The following is a 21,714-nucleotide window of genomic DNA, read 5'->3' as shown; positions in this document are numbered from 1 at the left end:
AGAACCTTCGAGAAAATTATGGGAGCTGTGGCAAGACCGAAAGGAAGAATTGTTTGTCTAGAAAGGCGAACCTTAGGAACTTGTGATGATCCCTGTGAATGGGAACATGAAGGCACGCGTCCTTTAAATCTACGGTTGTCATAAATTGACCCTCCTGGACCAAAGGGAGAATGGAACGAATAGTTTCCATCTTGAAGGACGGTACTCTGAGGAATTTGTTTAGACTTTTGAGATCTAAAATTGGCCTGAAGGTTCCCTCTTTTTTGGGGACCACGAACAGATTGGAATAAAACCCCAGACCTCGTTCCTGCATCAGAACAGGAACTATCACTCCCAGGTCGGAGAGGTCTCTTACACAGTGTAAGAACGCCTCTCTTTTTGTCTGGTCTACAGATAATCTTGAAAGCAGAAACCTGCCTCTGGGAGGAAAACGTTTGAACTCTAGTTTGTATCCCTGGGATACTATGTCTACTGCCCAGGGATCCTGAACATCTCGAACCCAAGCCTGAGCGAAGAAGGAAAGTCTGCCCCCTACAAGATCCGTTCCCGGATCGGGGGTAGACCCTTCATGCTGTCTTTGATTCAATAGCAGGCTTTTTGGATTGTTTTTCCTTATTCCAAGATTGATTGGGTCTCCATGAAGGTTTAGACTGTTCCTGCTTAGAAGAGGAAGAGAAAAAAATTTGCTTTGAAATTTCGAAAGGAACGAAAATTACTCTGACGTCCCATTTGCTTGTTTCTCTTATCCTGAGGGAGAAGATGACCCTTACCTCCCATAATATCAGAGATTATTTCCATCAAGCCCGGTCCAAACAAGGTCTGCCCTTTGTAAGGAATCGCTAAAAGCTTAGAATTAGAGGATACATCCGCAGACCAAGGTTTTAACCATAAGGCTCTGCGTGCAAGAACAGAGAAACCTGAAATCTTTGCTCCCAGTTTGATAACTTGTAGGGAAGCATCCGTAATAAAATAATTAGCCAACTTAAGAGCTTTTATCCTATCCTGGATTTCATCCAAAGGAGTGTCTGTCCTAATAGCATCAGACAACGCATCAAACCAATATGCTGCCGCACTAGTGACGGTAGCAATGCACACAGCTGGTTGCCATTGTAAACCCTGTTGTACATACATCTTTTTGAGTAACCCCTCTATTTTTTTTGTTCATAGGATCTTTGAAAGCACAACTATCCTCTATGGGTATAGTAGTTCTCTTAGCTAGAGTGGAGACAGCTCCTTCCACCTTGGGGACTGTTTGCCAAGCCTCCTTGACAGAGTCGGCTATGGGAAACATCTTTTTAAATATAGGAGATGGAGAAAAAGGGATAACCGGTCTCTCCCACTTATTGGTAATGATCTCAGAAGCTCGGTCTGGAACCAGAAAAACCTCTATTGAGGAAGGTACCTCAAAATATTTGTTTAGCTTACTGGATTTCTTAGGATTAACAACGACCGTGGAGTCGCTGTCAACCAATGTAGCCAAAACCTCCTTAAGTAACAGACGGTGGTGTTCTAGCTTAAACCTGAAAGATACCACTTCAGTGTCAGCAAGAGGAATTACACTGTCAGAATCTGAAATTTCAACTTCAGATGCTACTATGGTACCCTCCTCCTCAGGCTTCTGGGAGGGGGCATTCAAAATAGCAACAACTGCGTCAGAAACCTCGCTTACTGAATGTCTGATTTTCCGCTTACGCTTTCCCTGCAACATTGGAAAGGCGGACAACACATCTGAAACTGCAAAAGACATGAGAGAAGCGATGTCTTGTAAAGTAACTCCAGCAGGAGCTAGAGAGGAGGTGCAGGGCACTGCATGTGAGGGCGGTAAAATTTGGGACCCTTGAGGAGAAAGCTGCGGCATATATTGAACATTGTCATTGGATTTCTGAACAGCATCCTCTTTGGAAAATGTTGGCTCAGAAAAAAAAGTCTATCAATATAGTTTAAAGTTCTCTCAATACATGAGGAACAGAAAGGGATTGGTGGTTCCACATTGGCATCAAAACATAAAGAACAAGTGACACTTTGTAAGGCCTCTTGGTCCATTCTGACTCACAATGAAACAATTTATCATAAAAGGTTGAAAACTTTTAATAAAAATCAAAGCATACAAAAAAAGTTACTGTCCCTTAAAATTTTAAACAGTAACTTTTTTCCTTTTATTTATTTATCAAGTCTAGAGAGGACAGAAGGCTTAAATAACACTGCAGGGCACCTCTACACCTCAGCAGCACTTTGCTGAGGTGCCTACCTGACCGTTGAACCCTCTGAGCAGGAGCTGTTCCCACACTGTCAGATACGAAACTAGCAGCAGCTGTAGAAGTCAGTTTCTGGCTAAACATGCATATAAAGTTAGAGATGCGTAATAGAAGAGACAGCAGAAGAACTTCATCTACCAGTTATCAGGAAATGAAGAAAAAAGGCGTGCAACGCAATTGCCGCCTCCTCTTGTACCGCCCATCGTGGGCGTTGCCAATACAGCCATCTCCCGGTCGGCATATTTGTTATGAAACTGCCGGGAGCAGATGTGAACCACCACCAAATGTTTTCCTTGCCCCAGTGCCTGCGTCTATGCTGTCCCCATAATATCATGTGTACAGAGGAGAATTTATAAGAATATAAAGTGTCCAATTTTAATAAAGGCTTCCTTATATGTCCCATCCTATGAAATAAAGTGCCCAACTGTTTCTGAGTTCCGTTAACCCGAGAAATTAAAGTCAGCACTTACCTCATATTCTGCCTGACAGCAAGGCAGGTCCCAGGTTTGAGAGGTCCTCTCCCTCACATGGGCCTGTGACAAAAGAGAAAGGACTGAGTAATATCCCTCAGTTTTTCAGAGTTAGGGCAGCATCAGTATGGGAGGCGCAGTGAGAATTATGTCCCACAAGTTCCCATTGCTCTAAAGCCACCACTGCTCTACTGAAGAGACGGACATGGACTACGGCAGCACAATCTTGTACTACTTTAAAAATAAACTCTTGATTGAAGAATCTTTTCTAACACCTAACTTTACCACCTCCTTGCTCTTAACGTAGGCAAAGAGAACGACTGGGGTGGGAGGGAAGGGAGGTGATATTTAACAGCTTTGCTGTGGTGCTCTTTGCCGCCTCCTGCTGGGCAGGAGTGGTATTCATCATAGTAATTAGAGGATCCGTGGACTCATCGTGCCATTAAAAAGAAAGAGACTAACCCTCCAGGGTCTCTGCTGTGGAGCAGACTCAGCACTTTCAGGTCTGACAGCTTCCTCCACTTCTGACAGGGACCTGGGACATAAGGAAAAGCAGTGTAAGCTTACACCGGTTGCTAGAGGGGGTATTAGAAGACATACACAGGAAGGAGGCTAGGGAAGGTTCCCTGCGACATCCAGAAGCTAATTTTCACCACAACTCTTTCTAAGAGAATTACATGGTTAATCTAAGGACCCCAGTCCTGTCTTGCAGGGAAACTACCCATTAAAGCACTTTAAATCCAGCTTCTTCAGAGCACGTTCTTTGCCTACTCCCTTTAGTAGACAAAGGCAAAGAATAACTGAGAGGCTAGGGGAAGTGTGAGGGATACTTATAGCTTTGGCTGGGCTGTCTTTGCCTCCTCCTGGTAGCCAGGTGTTGTATTTGCCAACAGTAATGAATTAATTTGTGGACTCGCCCTGCCATTAGAAAGACATTTTGGTAATGCTCCAATGAGGAGAATTCTTTTACAGCCTCTGTAGTATATAATATATTCCCTGGTGTATAGTGCTACAAGAGATGCTGGTTTCTATGGCTAATAGTTGCATCATGATATAAGAATCTGCAGTGAAAATAAGGGTCATCTGCCCCTATGAATAGTGACTGTAACCAGATACTGAGCCCACTAGAGCCGCTGCTTCCCACACCCAGAACTATAATGAAGAGCCTATGACTCTAGGAACTCACTGTGTGTTATGTATCAGACACATGTATGGCAGGATCACTGTGTGTTATGTATCAGACACATGTATGGCAGGATCACTGTGTGTTATGGCATCAGACACATGTATGTCAGGATCACTGTGTGTTATGGTATCAGACACATGTATGGCAGGATCACTGTGTGTTATGGTATCAGACACATGTATGGCAGGATCACTGTGTGTTATGTATCAGACACATGTATGACAGGATCACTGTGTTATGGTATCAGACACATGTATGTCAGGATCACTGTGTGTTATGGTATCAGACACATGTATGTCAGGATCACTGTGTGTTATGGTATCAGACACATGTATGTCAGGATCACTGTGTGTTATGGTATCAGACACATGTATGTCAGGATCACTGTGTGTTATGGTATCAGACACATGTATGTCAGGATCACTGTGTGTTATGGCATCAGACACATGTATGTCAGGATCACTGTGTGTTATGGCATCAGACACATGTATGTCAGGATCACTGTGTGTTATGGTATCAGACACATGTATGACAGGATCACTGTGTGTTATGGTATCAGACACATGTATGACAGGATCACTGTGTGTTATGGTATCAGACACATGTATGACAGGATCACTGTGTGTTATGGTATCAGACACATGTATGACAGGATCACTGTGTGTTATGGTATCAGACACATGTATGGCAGGATCACTGTGTGTTATGGTATCAGACACATGTATGACAGGATCACTGTGTGTTATGGTATCAGACACATGTATGACAGGATCACTGTGTGTTATGTATCAGACACATGTATGGGAGGATCACTGTGTGTTATGTATCAGACACATGTATGGCAGGATCACTGTGTGTTATGTATCAGACACATGTATGACAGGATTACTGTGTGTTATGGTATCAGACACATGTATGGCAGGATCACTGTGTGTTATGGTATCAGACACATGTATGGCAGGATCACTGTGTGTTATGGTATCAGACACATGTATGGCAGGATCACTGTGTGTTATGGTATCAGACACATGTATGGCAGGATCACTGTGTGTTATGGTATCAGACACATGTATGACAGGATCAATGTGTGTTATGGTATCAGACACATGTATGGCAGGATCACTGTGTGTTATGTATCAGACACATGTATGACAGGATCACTGTGTGTTATGGTATCAGACACATGTATGGCAGGATCACTGTGTGTTATGGTATCAGACACATGTATGGCAGGATCACTATAGGCCAGTAGTACAGTGTGTGATGTATAACTGGCGGTGGCACCTCAGCTAGATGACCAACCACATAGCAGTGCAAGGGAAGGGTACACAGGGCTGTATATCTCCTGAATGATTGTATTAAGTAACAAATGTCTGTAATGACCAACACCCAGATTATATACTAGTTTAACACAAGGCAAGATTATGTGCGTTTTCCTTTTCGTCCCATTCCCTGTAGAGTTATATAAATTATTACCTAGAGACCTCAGGATCTGGTAATTATCCATCATCACAGTCTTATAAAGTTTTATTTGTTCTTCAGTTAAAAAGCCCCACTCCTCCTCGGAGAAATAAACTGCAACTTCATGAAATTCCATTTGTTCTTCAAAAAGAGAGGGAAAAAAAAAAATCAAACCATCAAATACTAGAATTAACAAGTAAAGTATAAACCACACAGAACAAAATTGTGACAATGAGCAAGAGCAAACCCATAGCTCAGCCAGTGATCATAAAAAACCAAGATCAGTGCTCAATTTTCATGGGTTCCACTGCACTGGTGCCCCAAAATTGTTCTTAGAAACTGGGGGCATGATCCGATATACGGCGTAGTTTGCGGCGCAAGCGAGAGAACCCCCGCCGCCCGTAGTTTCAGCTCGCAACTCGAGCTATCCTATAAACTCCGCCGGCAGTTGCTAAAGTGCCGTAAGTCGGATAAACCAGCAATGTCCAGAAATCTGCGTAAGTACATCCATCCATCCCGGCCGACGACTGAATGACGTCATCCAAGATGGCGTCCGTCGAATTCCGATTGGCTAATAGGATTCTATCAGCCAATCGGAATTAAGGTAGGAAAAATCTGATTGGCTGATTGAATCAGCCAATCAGATTCAAGTTCAATCCGATTGGCTGAACCAATCAGCCAATCAGATTGAGCTCGCATTCTATTGGCTGTTCCGATCAGCCAATAGAATGCGAGCTCAATCTGATTGGCTGATTCAATCAGCTAATCAGATTTTTCCTACCTTAATTCCGATTGGCTGATAGGATTCTATCAGCCAATCGGAATTAAGGTAGGAAAAATCTGATTAGCTGATTGAATCAGCCAATCAGATTGAGCTCGCATTCTATTGGCTGATCGGAACAGCCAATAGAATGCGAGCTCAATCTGATTGGCTGATTGGTTCAGCCAATCGGATTGAACTTGAATCTGATTGGCTGATTCAATCAGCCAATCAGATTTTTCCTACCTTAATTCCGATTGGCTGATAGAATCCTATTAGCCAATCGGAATTCGACGGACGCCATCTTGGATGACGTCATTTAAAGGTACCTCATTCGTCGTTCAGTCGTCGGCCGGGATGGATGCTCCGCGTCGGAGAAGCGAAGAAAGAAGATTGAAGATGCCGCCGGATGGAAGAAGACTTTGCTGCCGCTTGGATAAAGACATCGCCCGGATCGGATGAGGAGTTCGGCCCGGTTGGGTGAAGACAAGGTAGGGAGATCTTCAGGGGGGTAGTGATAGGTTTTTTTAAGAGTGGTTTGGTAGGGTTTAGAATAGGGGTATGTGGGTGGTGGGTTGTAATGTTGGGGGGGGGGTGTTGTGTTCTTTTTTTTTTTACAGGCAAAAGAGCTGTTAACTTGGGGTAAATACCCCGCAAAAAGCCCTTTTAAGGGCTGGTACAGAGCTGGGTATTTTATAATTTAGAATAGGGTAGGGAATTTTTTATTTTGGGGGGCTTTATTATTTTATTAGGGGGCTTAGAATAGGTGTAATTAGCTTAAAATTGCTGTAATCTTTTTTTTTGTAATTTAGTTTAGTTTATTTAATTGTATTTTTAGATAGATATTTGTAGTTTATTTAATTTATTGATAGTGTAGGTGTATTTGTAACTTAGGTTAGGATTTATTTTACAGGTAATTGGGTAATTATTTTAACTAGGTAGCTATTAAATAGTTAATAACTATTTAATAGCTATTATACCTAGTTAAAATAATTAACAATTTACCTGTAAAATAAATATAAACCCTAACATAGCTACAATGTAATTATTAATTATATTGTAGCTATCTTAGGGTTTATTTTAGGGTTGCACCGATACCGATACTAGTATCGGTACCGATACCAAGTACTTGCATGAGTACTTGTACTCGTGCAAATGCACCGATACTTAAACAGATACCACCACTTACTACCCATATGCTATCTTGTGGTGTTTTTTTCAAACTGCATGTTCCCATTTCATTTAAAGCTGTAGTGGAGACTAAACTAAAAATTGTTTACTACTGTTCTGCCAATACAAATTGCTCTTATTTGTATTATTGTAGGAGAGATCACTGTACTGCGTTCAGACAAACCCCTGAAGTACTGGGCAGTTAATAAACTGAGATTTCCAGCTCTGGCTAAAATGGCCCAAAAATATCTTTCTGCCCCATGCAGTAGTGTGGAAAGTTGAACCTCCTTACGGATAGCAAAAACACTTATAGCTGAACATGCAGAGATGCTTCTGTTCTGTTCCTTAAAAAGAACTTGCCACTAACTTTTGAAAAATTATTAAATTGCTAGATTGCCTTTTATACTGCTAGTTCTCATCTTGTACAATTATGCTCAAAACATACTGTACTCTGAGGAACATCTTAGCTTATATAATTGCAGGAAGAGTACTCATAGGAAAAATTAAGTTAATCCCAATGAACACTCATCCTGCAATTATAGGACTAGATTTAGATTACATTTGATTGGTAAGCTTTACCAATGCTCTGTTCACATTTCCAACTCCATAGCCTTTAATGGAGTAGGACAAGTAATGAGAGCATTGGTAAAGCTTACCAGTCAAATGTAATCTAGCCCATAGTGTTGTTCACCATGATTTCTATTTTTTACTGTATGGCACATTTGGTTGGTTGCAATTTTATATTTGTTATTTATTGTTGTTGTTAATATATTTTATTGTAATATTTTTATTTCTAAACATGTTCTGTGAACTTTGTGACAAATAAAACCTGTTTTATTATTTCATAATGTCTTTTGAGCTACAGTCCTTCATAATTATAAAGAAGGAATCTTAAATAATTAGTCTGTATTGTGCTTGGTAAACTGTCACATGACATAAAAAACGGTAATTGGTATCGGCAAGTATTTGAAAACAAGTATCGGTACTTGTACTCGGTCTTAAAAAAATGGTATCGGTGCAACCCTAGTTTATTTTATAGGTAAGTATTTAGATTTAAATAGGAATATTTTAGTTTATAATATGAATTAGATTTATTTAATAAGAATTTAGTTAGGGGTGTTAGGGTTAGATAGAGTTAATATAAATACTATAGTAATTATATGAACTATATTAACCCTAATATAATTAGGGTTTATATAGTTAATATATATATATATATAATGTAATAACTATATTAACTATAATATACTTAGGGTTAATATAGATAATATAGCTGGCGGCGGGGTAGGTAGATTAAATTAGGAGTTAATCATTTTAATATAGATGGCGGCGGTGTAAGGGGCTTACATTAGGGGTTAATACTATTAATATAGGTGGCGGCGGTGTAGGGAGGGCAGGTTATAGGGCAAAAGAGCTGTTTACTTTGGGGCAAAGCCCCGCAAAAGGCCCTTTTAAGGGCTGGTAATAGAGATTATTACTTTAGGGATATTAGATTAGGGGTTAATAATATTAATATAGCTGGCGGTGGTATAGGGGGATTAGATTAGGGGTTAATAATTTTTATATAGGTGGCGGCGGTGTAAGGGGTCAGATTAGGGGATAGATAAGGTAGATGGCGGCGGTGTAAGGGGTTAACATTAGGGGATAGATAAGGTAGATGGCGGCGGTTTTAGGGGATAGATCAGTTAGATGGTGGCGGTTTTAGGGGCTCACAGTAGGGGGTTAGTTTATGTAGATGGCGGCGAGGTCCGGGAGCGGCGGTTTAGGGGTTAAATACTTTATTAGGGATTGCGGCGGGGGATCGCGGTTGACAGGTAGATAGACATTGCGCATGCGTTAGGTGTTAGGTTTTATTTTGCAGGTAGTTACGGGGCTCCAATAGTCAGCGTAAGGCTTCTTACGGCTGCTTTTTGTGGCGAGGTGAAAATGGAGTAAGATTTCTCCATTTTCGCCACGTAAGTCCTTACGCTGTATATTGGATACCAAACTGCGCTGGTTTGGTATACCTGTCTATGGCCAAAAAAACTACGGCCGACGGCAGAAATATACGAGCGTAACTTCTAGGTTACGCCGTATATAGGATACCAAACCCGTACAGATTTTGGCATCGCCGGCTTTTGCGGGCGACGATTTATATCGGATCGAGCCCCTGATTCTGTTGTTCCAGATATCACACATTTTATTCCTCCTCTTCACCCACCTACCTGTTAAATGCTCTAACAGAAGGATATGGCAACTAAATTATCTTGTCCTGAACCTGTCTTATAAACTCAGACCCTGCTTTCACTGCCCTGCTATATATGTTAGCACAGCGCTATCAGATGAATATTAGAGAGGTTCTTGCTGCTTCATAAACAGCCAGCTCCCTTGTAACTGTAGCGAATCATGTCCGCTTGACCTCACTAAATGCCGACAGCGTACGCTGTCGGCATTTAACATTGCACAAGCATTTCTAGTGAAATGTCTCTGCAATTCCGCTCACTGGCGGCCAACCAGCTGCTAGCAGGGGCCGTCAATCATCCCGATCGTATCGGATTGATTTCAGTCCGCCACCTAAAATGTGGCGCAGAAGTTATGGAGTAGCCTTACACATATAGTGTACATCAGTTACGCACATACACATTACACATATAGTGTACATCAGTTACGCACATACTGTACATATTACACAGTGTACATCAGTTACACACATACTGTACATATTACACAGTGTACATCAGTTACGCACATACACATTACACAGTGTACATCAGTTACACACATACACATTACACATATAGTGTACATCAGTTACGCACATACACATTACACATATAGTGTACATCAGTTACACACATACACATTACACATATAGTGTACATCAGTTACACACATACACATTACACATATAGTGTACATCAGTTACGCACATACACATTACCCATATAGTGTACATCAGTTACGCATATACATATTACACATAGAGGCCTACTTATCAGTCAACCGCAAAAACGCTGCAATTCCGCAGTTTTATTGTGGAGAGCTTGATTCCCCTTAGTTATCAAAGCCTACAGACCGGTAAAAGTTGAAATTTGTGACGTAACATACGATCCGACGGTCACAATCCGACACAGATCGATGCTTACGTCATTACAGATGTTCCGAATGCAAATTCGGTACCATCTGACTACTTTTGCTAGTTAACAAATATCTACCAGGTATGCTCGCCACTATTCCGGTCCAGCGTACCTGGTTTTCAATCCGCCGCCATAGGAATCAATGGGAGTCTGAAAGCAGCGAAAGCTCATGTTCGCTGCTGCCCGATATCCCATTGATTGCTATGGGAGAATAAAACTAACGTTCACACCTAACACCCTAACATAACCCCCGAGTCTAAACACCCCTAATCTGCCGCCCCGACACCGTCACCACCTACATTATACTTATTAACCCCTAATCTGCTGCCCCGACATCGCCACCACCTACATTATACTTATTAACCCCTAATCTGCTGCACCGACACAGCCGCCACCTACATTATACTTATTAACCCCTAATCTGCCGCCTCGACACCGCCGCCACCTACATAGTTATTAACCCCTAATCTACCGCCGCCACCTATATAAAGTTATTAACCCCTATCTCGCCACTCCCGGAGCCCACCGCAACTAAATAAATGTATTAACCCCTAAACCCCTGGCCTCCCACATCACTAGCACTTACTAAACCTATTAACCCCTAAACCGCCAGCCCCCCACATTGCCATAAACTAAATTAAACTATTAACCCCTAAACCTAACACGCTAACTTTATATTAAATATTAACTCATCCCTATCTTATAATAAATTTAAACTTACCTTTAGATTTAAATTAAACTAAACTATTAATTAACCTACCCTATTATACTAAAATTACATTAAACTATATTAAAACTAATAATTAATCTACCCTAAATGTTATACTAAAATTGCATTAAACTACAAATTAAATTAACTATATTATATATTTAAACACCTAATCCTTCTCAAATAATTTAAATCTACAATAAAAAAAATCACAAAGTTACAAAAAACTAACAACTAAGTTACAAAAAATAACAAACACCAAGTTAAAAAAAAAAAAAAAAAAGTTACACAAAATAAATTATCAAAGATTTAAACTATTTACACCTAATCTAAGAGCCCTATGAAAATAAAAAAGCCCCCCCCCCACAAAATAAGAAAAACCCTAACCTACAATAAACTACAAATAGCCCTTAAAGTGAAGGTCAATTTTCAACAATGAGTGCCCGGTTTTTAAAAATACTTTTAAAAACAGGGGCACTTTCATTGATGAAAGTTTACATTGCACCAAATTTGTAGAAATACTTACCTTTACTTCTCCAAAACCGGATCGCCGATCCCAGCCTCAGTTCCTCTGTACGGACGTCAGAAATGACAAAACCGGCTTTCTCCAATCATGGCTTTACCCCCAGAGCGTCCATCTCGTGATGCCCGGCTGTGATTGGAGGAAGCCGGTTTCGTCATTGCTGTGTTTGTACAGCAGGAAGAAGGCGGGGGATCGGCGATCCGGTTTTGGAGAAGTAAAAGGTAAGTATTTCTACAAATCCGGTGCAATGTAAACTTTCATCAATGAAAGTGCCCCTGTTTTTAAAAGTATTTTTAAAAACCGGGCACTCATTGCTGAAAATTGACATTCACTTTAAAAGGGCCTTTTGTGGGGCATTGCCCCAAAGAAATCATCTCTTTTACCTGTAAATAAAAAAACAAACACCCCCCCAACAGTAAAAACCCACCACCCACACAAACAACCCCCCAAAATCAAAACCTAACTAAAAAAAACTAACTAAAAAAAACCTAAGCTCCCCATTGCCCTGAAAAGGGCATTTAGCTCTATTGCTGCCCAAACCCTAATCTAAAACTAAAACCCACCCAACAAAACCCTTAAAAAAAAAAAACTAACACTAACCCCCGAAGATCCACTTGCAGTTTTGAAGATCGACATCCATCCTCAAAGAAGCCGGGAGAAGTCTTCATCCAAGCGGCCAAAGTCTTCATCCAAGCCCGCAGACGTCTTCACCCAGACGGCATCTTCTATCTTCAACCATCTGGTGCGGAGCGGTTCCATCTTCAAGACATCCGACGCGGAGCATCCTATTCGTTCAACGTCTTCTTGAACAATGAATGTTCCTTTAAATCACGTCATCCAAGATGGCGTCCCTTAGATTCCGATTGGCTGATAGAATTCTATCAGCCAATCGGAATTAAGGTTGAAAAAAATCCTATTGGCTGTTGCAATCAGCTAATAGGATTGAGCTTTCAGCCTATTGGCTGATCCAATCAGCCAATAGAATGCAAGCTCAATCCTATTCCTACGTCAATTAAAGGAACATTCATTGTTCAAGAAGACGTCGAACGAAGAGGATGCTCCGCGTCGGATGTCTCGAAGATGGAGCAGCTCCGCACCGGATGGATGAAGATAGAAGATGCCGTCTGGGTGAAGACTTCTGCGGGCTTGGATGAAGACTTCGGCCGGCTTCTTTGCGGATGGATGTCGGATCTTCAAAACTGTAAGTGGATCTTCAGGGGTTAGTGTTAGTTTTTTTTTTAAGGGTTTATTGGGTGGGTTTTAGATTAGGGTTTGGGCAGCAATAGAGCTAAATGCCCTTTTAAGGGCAATGCCCATCCAAATGCCCTTTTCAGGGCAATGGGGAGCTTAGGTTTTTATTTGGGGGGGGTGTTGTGTGGGTGGTGGGTTTTACTGTTGGGGGGGGGTGTTTGTATTTTTATTTACAGGTAAAAGAGCTGATTTCTTTGGGGCAATGCCCCGCAAAAGGCCCTTTTAAGGGCTATTTGTAGTTTATTGTAGGTTTGTTTGTTTTTATTTTGGGGGGGGGGTTTATTTTCATAGGGCTCTTAGATTAGGTGTAATTAGTTTAAATATTTGATAATTTCTTTTTTATTTTGTGTAACTTAGCGTTTGTTATTTTTTGTAACTTAGTTGTTAGTTTTTTGTAACTTTGTAATTTTTAATAGTAGATTTAAATTATTTGAGTAGGGTTAGGTTTTTAAATATATAATATAGTTAATTTAATTTGTAGTTTAATGTAATTTTAGTATAACAGTTAGGGTAGATTAATTATTAGTTTAATATAATTTAGTATAATAGTTAGGGTAGGTTAATAGTTTAATATACTTTAATTTAAATCTAAAGGTAAGTTTAAATTTATTATAAGATAGGGATGAGTTAATATTTAATATAAAGTTAGCAGGTTGTTAGGTTTAGGGGTTAATAGTTTAATTTAGTTTATGGCGATTTGGGGGGGGCTGTCGGTTTAGGGGTTAATAGGTTTAGTAAGTGGTAGTGATGTGGGAGGCCAGAGGATTAGGGGTTAATACCTTTAGTTAGTTGCGGCAGGGTCCGGGAGAGGCGGGATAGGGGTTAATAACTTTATTAGAGCTGCGGTGGGCTCCGGGAGCGGCGGGATAATGGTTAAACAGTTTAGTGTAGTGGCGGTGCTTAGTGACCGTATACAAATAAAGCTGGGAAAAAGCCGAAGAGCATCGCCCCGTACTTGGTGCGTGGCTTTTTGACAGCTTTTTATATAAATATGGAGAACGTATTCAGGTCTGCGGCCGCAATGTTAGGCAATGTCAGGCGAGCGTATTGGTGCCGTTGAATGCAAGTAAGTTGACGGCTTGATAAGTAGGCCTCATAGTGTACATAAGTGTTTTTCAACCAGTGTGCCGCGGCACACTAGTGTTCCGTGAGAGATCCTCAGGTGTGCCGCGGCAGACTGACAACAGTGTGACATTTTTAAAATTTTGCTTGTTTTTTATTCTGGGTCATTTTTTTATTTTGAGTGAGATGATGACTGAGGGTAACTGCGCAGTGGCAGCTCGCTTCCCCGACCCGTGTTCACACTTGGAACCCCCACCCACCACAACACGTGTCTAGTGTCGGCTCTACACGCCGCAACACTTCAATCCCCCATGCATGCTGGCGTAGCTTTGCTCCTCCTCCAGAACAGTTCCAGCCAGCGGGGGTGTCCCTCTTTCAAATTTTGAAATATTGGGAGGTTTGCGACAGGCTCATCAGGCATCATTTACAACCATGACATATTGACATTCATTCACAGACAATCATTATGATTGTTTGTAAATGAATGTCAATATGTCATGTATAGTCTGTAGGAGGCATGGCAAGACAGCACAGTACAGTGTGTGTGTGATATATATATATATATATATACACGCTGTATTAGGCTAAAATGTGTGATTTTGTAAAATTTTGAGATTGTGGTGTGCCGCAGGATTTTTTTAATGTAAAAAAGTGTGCCACGGCAAAAAAAAAAAGGTTGAAAATCACTGGTGTACATCAGTTACGCACATACACATTAAACATATAGTGTACATCAGTTACGCGCATACGCATTAAACATATAGTGTACATCAGTTAAGCGCATACGCATTAAACATATAGTGTACATCAGTTACGCGCATACGCATTAAACATATAGTGTACATCAGTTACGCGCATACGCATTAAACATATAGTGTACATCAGTTACGCGCATACGCATTAAACATATAGTGTACATCAGTTACGCGCATACGCATTAAACATATAGTGTACATCAGTTACGCGCATACGCATTAAACATATAGTGTACATCAGTTACGCGCATACGCATTAAACATATAGTGTACATCAGTTACGCGCATACGCATTAAACATATAGTGTACATCAGTTACGCGCATACGCATTAAACATATAGTGTACATCAGTTACGCGCATACGCATTAAACATATAGTGTACATCAGTTACGCGCATACGCATTAAACATATAGTGTACATCAGTTACGCGCATACGCATTAAACATATAGTGTACATCAGTTACGCGCATACGCATTAAACATATAGTGTACATCAGTTACGCGCATACGCATTAAACATATAGTGTACATCAGTTACGCGCATACGCATTAAACATATAGTGTACATCAGTTACGCGCATACGCATTAAACATATAGTGTACATCAGTTACGCGCATACGCATTAAACATATAGTGTACATCAGTTACGCGCATACGCATTAAACATATAGTGTACATCAGTTACGCGCATACGCATTAAACATATAGTGTACATCAGTTACGCGCATACGCATTAAACATATAGTGTACATCAGTTACGCGCATACGCATTAAACATATAGTGTACATCAGTTACGCGCATACGCATTAAACATATAGTGTACATCAGTTACGCGCATACGCATTAAACATATAGTGTACATCAGTTACGCGCATACGCATTAAACATATAGTGTACATCAGTTACGCGCATACGCATTAAACATATAGTGTACATCAGTTACGCGCATACGCATTAAACATATAGTGTACATCAGTTACGCGCATACGCATTAAACATATAGTGTACATCAGTTACGCGCATACGCATTAAACATATAGTGTACATCAGTTACGCGCATACGCATTAAACATATAGTGTACATCAGTTACGCGCATACACATTAAACATATAGTGTACATCAGTTACGCACATACACATTAAACATATAGTGTACATCAGTTACGCACATACACATTAAACATATAGTGTACATCAGTTACGCACATACACATTAAACATATAGTGTACATCAGTTACGCACATACACATTAAACATATAGTGTACATCAGTTACGCACATACACATTAAACATATAGTGTACATCAGTTACGCACATACACATTACACATATAGTGTACATCAGTTACACACATACACATTACACATATAGTGTACATCAGTTACGCATACACATTACACATATAGTGTACATCAGTTACGCACACACATTACCCATATAGTGTACATCAGTTACACACATACACATTACCCATATAGTGTACATCAGTTACACACATACACATTACCCATATAGTGTACATCAGTTACGCACATACACATTACCCATATAGTGTACATCAGTTACGCACATACACATTACCCATATAGTGTACATCAGTTACGCACATACACATTACCCATATAGTGTACATCAGTTACACACATACACATTACCCATATAGTGTACATCAGTTACGCACATACACATTACCCATATAGTGTACATCAGTTACGCACATACACATTACACATATAGTGTACATCAGTTACACACATACACATTACACATATAGTGTACATCAGTTACACACATACACATTACCCATATAGTGTACATCAGTTACACACATACACATTACCCATATAGTGTACATCAGTTACACACATACACATTACCCATATAGTGTACATCAGTTACACACATACACATTACCCATATAGTGTACATCAGTTACGCACATACACATTACACATATAGTGTACATCAGTTACGCACATACACATTACACATATAGTGTACATCAGTTACACACATACACATATAGTGTACATCAGTTACACACATACACATATAGTGTACATCAGTTACACACATACACATTACACATATAAGTCCCTATTTAACAAAGGTCTTGCGAACCTGTTCCGACAGTGCGGATCAGGTCCGCAAGACCTCGCTGAATGCGGAGAGCAATACGCTCTCCGTATTCAGCACTGCAACAGCAGCTCACAAGAGCTGCTGGTGCAACGCTGCCCCCTGCAGACTCGCGGCCAATCGAATTGTGGCGTTTCCTGTCCGCCTGCTAAGAGCAGGTGGTCAGGGTTATGGAAAAGTGGTCTTTGTGACCGCTGCTTCATAACTGCTGTTTCTGGCGAGTCTGAAGACTCGCCAGAAACACGGGCCGTCAAGCTCCTTTCGGAGCTTGATAGATAGGCCCCATAGTGTACATCAGTTACACACATACATATTACATATATACTGTACATCAGTTACACATATACATATTACATATATACTGTACATCAGTTACACACATACATATTACATATATACTGTACATCAGTTACACACATACATATTACATATATACTGTACATCAGTTACACACATACTGTACATCAGTTACACACATACATATTAAACAGTTACCTACCCATGCACAAACATTATACACACATAAATTACAGCTGTACAAACAGACTCATACACAATACCTAAATACAGTTACACATATACTAATTATAGTCACACACAAAGTGCACAGATACAGTTACATACACAAAGTGCACAGATACAGTTACAAACACACACACACACACAAAGTGCACAGATACCGTTGCACACACACAAAGTGCACAGATACAGTTACACACAAAGTGCACAGATACAGTTACACACACACACAAAGTGCACAGATACAGTTACACACACACAAAGTGCACAGATACAGTTACACACACACAAAGTGCACAGATACAGTTACACACACACAAAGTGCACAGATACAGTTGCACACACAAAATACACACGAGTACAATTAAACAAGAGGCATATATAAAGTTAACCACACATAGTTACACAGATACTGTTACACACACAAAACCATAATTTATGTAAGATCTTACCTCATAAATTAATTTATTTCATGGTGGTGAGAGTCCATGAGCTGTTACTTATAGGATATACATTCCTACCTCAAAAGCCTATAAAATACCCCTCCCACATACCCCAGTTTAACGTATAGCCAAGTGGTGAGGTGTTTAAGCAGCAAAAGCAGGAGGAAAAAAAAAAAAAAAGGAGCAGAAAAAAAGATGTGCATTACATAAAAAATAACCCCCCCCACTTCCGGTGGGCGGGACTTCTGGATGGAAGCAAGCTACAAGAGCTCCGCTGCTATCAGCCAAAAAAGTGGCCTTTTTCGAAGTATTTCAAGACCACCCAGACCCCCACATCATACATCTTACTGGGAGACCCTGTTCTGGTCATCGCCAGTCGATATCTTAATTCCATCAACCCTAGCCCCCGGTCACAGCATAAGACTAAGAAGGCCATTTGGCGCCGTGGCATGTGCTCTGCTGCCACGCTGTACATATTTTCATACCCGCATATTTAGACAGGGACACAGTGCCGTGTGGTGTACCTGTACAATGGAAACCCTTGCTACGGGTGAATCGGATGCAGCTGGCCAAGTATTGGCTGAAATAAAAGCCTTTTTTATGCCTAGGCTGGATCGGCTCCTATCCTCCTGCATAAGTCTCTGCACAGCAATGAATGCCTCAGATCAACCCCGTCAGTTGGAGAGAAACACTTCAAGTCACACGGACCAGGTTCAGCATACTACAATGAATGATATTGTATCTTACCCATATGAGTTAACGAGCGATCTTCCAGGCCTAGCTTTTGCGCAGCTGAGAGCAGTGACGGAGACACAAATGATATCCATAGCTCCCCTACGCATGTGGATACCGGAACTTTCTGCAGAGCAATACTGGGTATCAAATCAGGACTTACCGTCGCCCCCCTTACACTCTTTGGTGTGTAGCCAAGATGACCTCCTGAGTAATAATGGAAGCACTGCCTATTACACCCATAGCCCCGTAAACTGCACCAAGAACTCCTTTGTCCTGCAAGACTCTTTGTGTTATTCTGTATGCTGGAGGGACTGTTGGAGGGGACACTCGGGGGTCTATTTGCCTACTGGTGTTGGGTGACTTTGTTTCTGAGACTCCGCTCTGATGGGACACTGCTCTGGAACCTTGCACAGCAGTGGTTGGTGTAACATCTGATAGAAAAATTTGTGCATCAAAAACTGTATGAGACTTCTGCTCCTGCACGCACGGAGCCCTTGAGAACCTCTCCTGCTCATTTTTGACAGAATTATTCTGGAACCGCATATTGTCTGTTTTAGCCCTGTTGGCTATTGTTATTTAGATTTAAACATTAATTGTAGCTCACTTGGGTTACCGGTTGCTATTAACCTTTCCGCTCCAAAAGACACTTTTTTACCTGTTGCCTCTTTGCTCTATTGTGGTATTTACATATTCTATTGGTAAGAGCAGAGACGCTACGGGTCAGTTTACTAGTCCACATTAGTTTTCACCAGAGGTGACCCGATCTCATGTCCACTTCTTCATCAATATAACTTGACTGAGTCGCCATGATGCCCGCCATCTTGTATAAAAGCGGTCATTTCACTCAGCACTCCTATATTGTGTCTTGGAGCCCTTGTGCATTGTGACGGCTTGTGTTATTTTTAAGGCAGTAGAAATTTTTGGAAAGTGCACAAGTTGAGTTACGTTGCAAAACCTTAATTCTAAATTTACCAGTCATTATGCTCAAACTATGAATACGGTGTGTACAGATATTTCATTGTAACTTACTTAAATTTCTTTTTTATATACCTTTCACTTTAAATACCAGCAGATTGAAGCCGATTACTATACTTTACATTCATGCAGTCATCCCAGATTAAAGTATAAAGTGTAGACCCGGTGCAGCACAGAATGCTACATTTCAGGCAATACACCCCACTAGTAGTTTACCGGCACTCTTACCCAAGTGACGAAGTATATCAGCTCTTTGTGTACATTTATCAATTTACTAAAATCCTTGTTCTTGAAAAGCAAATATCACTTTGAATCTAAATGTTCCTTTCATATTTCCCAAGAACATTATTACTTTAAACATGTCTACTATTATGTAACCTATCGTTATGACTCCATTATCATGCTAACAACATAGAATCCACCTTGAGTTTGTACGATTTCCTGTTTAAGGAGCCATTAACGCTGAATATATAGGCTATCTAACTTGCAGGACAATATAGAGCTGCTTGGGGACACTATGCATGTACTGGCTCCTGGGGGCTCCTCCTGACTTCATGGAAATACTCTGATTCAAACCAAAGATACACGTAAACATTACTGTAACACTTTCCGCACTAGGCTAGTAACATAGTTCTTATTAGTGTTCGATATAGTCCAAGTACATATATAAGCTGCTTGGTAACTTAATTTGTTATCCCACGCCTCTAGAAACCTGGCTACTAACGTGGAATGGGGCACTGTACAGTAGATTGATCATGCTGTGCGGCTCAACGCCTACGTGGGGAGACTACTTACCCCTTGTTTGTGTGAATGGGTTAGTCTGCTTGTTTGGTTTGTGTGTTTGTATTTTATGTTAAATTAGGTTTAGGTTGGTTTGTTTGTTTACAAAAATAATAAAACCCCAACACCATGGTGCAAGGGAGTACATATGCCAAAACGCTTTTTAACTCATATACATCTTTGGCAGTTCTCAAAACGAATGTGAGCACTGTGTGCTACTATATCTGGTAAAAATACGCTGTTGTATACCATATCGCCTTGTAAATTTTATATTATATTACTACACCCTGCGTGGTGCGTCATGGATATGCATTTTATCACTGTACCATGTGTTGGTTATAAATAAAATTTAAAAAAAAATATATATATAACCCCCCAAAAATTGGGTGGGGCTCATGGACTCTCGCCACCAAGGAAGAAATAAATATATCTGGTAAATTATGGTTTTCTTTTATAGTATAAGCAATAAAGTATTTTTTAATTAAAAACAAATCATACGCACTAGAATCAAACTGAGACAGCTGCCTGAAGAACCTTTCTACCAAAGGCTGCTTCTGAAGAGGCAAAAACAAAAAAAAAATGGTAAAATTTTGTAAGTGTATGCAAAGACGACCAAGTGGCTGCTTTGCAGATTTGATCAACTGAAGCCTCATTCTTGAAAGCCCAAGATGTGGCGACTGACCTAGTAGAATGAGCTGTAATTCTCTGAGGCGGAGACTGAGGTATGCATGAGGTAAAAGGTGTATTTATAGGCTTTTGAGGTTTGGGAAACTTTGCCTCCTGCTGGTAGGAATGTATATCCCATAAGTAACAGCTCGTGGAAATACAGATACTGTTACACACAGGCGTACAATTACACACAATGTATATATAAAGTTAAAGGGATGGTAAACTCTTCAAAATAACTTTAAAAAAAAATAAAGTTCATGCCATATTTTTTTATAAAAACTTTTTTTTATTACTTCTTTTAAATACATTTTTTATTCATCTAATATCTTATAGATAATGCTTCCCTGCCAGCCTCCCTCCTCTGTTTTTTTTTTTCTTCCCTTTTTTCTGCCCAATCAAAAGCTTAGCCGTCTGGGACATTGAACATATGAATTTCATTACAAGCACAGTAACCACAGCCTGTCAGTGCTTGTTACTTTTTTGCATGAGTAGCACAAAATATAGGATTTATAGTTTACCTCAACTTATAGATGTTCAATAAAATTTCTAGTTTTTGTAATTGCTCTTTTTTTTAAATTTTACTTACAAATTTTATTACCAATGATTTTAGAAATGTGTACAGTAGTCCCACCTGCTATACACTTCACTAGGATCAGTCGCTTTCAGTATTTCCCCTTTCCCTCTTCACATTTTTGGGTCTCATATAGTAAAGTGATGTGTACAGCAGTCCCA

At 40.3% G+C, this 21,714-nt stretch overlaps 1 protein-coding gene across 1 annotated transcript in view; it reads right to left on the bottom strand.

Annotated features, from left to right (window-relative positions):
• The window catches only part of LOC128666773 (gastrula zinc finger protein XlCGF26.1), a 140,378-nt gene that overhangs the window by 111,735 nt on the left and 6,929 nt on the right, over window positions 1-21,714 (bottom strand). The window contains exon 3 of the mRNA XM_053721558.1: window positions 5,388-5,513. Within this exon, the coding sequence (XP_053577533.1) occupies window positions 5,388-5,508 (121 nt within the window). The 5' untranslated portion in view covers window positions 5,509-5,513. The remainder of the gene's footprint in view (window positions 1-5,387; window positions 5,514-21,714) is intronic.

Source organism: Bombina bombina, chromosome 7 (genome assembly GCF_027579735.1).
Source record: "Bombina bombina isolate aBomBom1 chromosome 7, aBomBom1.pri, whole genome shotgun sequence".
Taxonomy (NCBI): Eukaryota; Metazoa; Chordata; class Amphibia; order Anura; family Bombinatoridae; genus Bombina; species Bombina bombina.
This window is presented reverse-complemented; position numbering and strand designations above follow the sequence as displayed.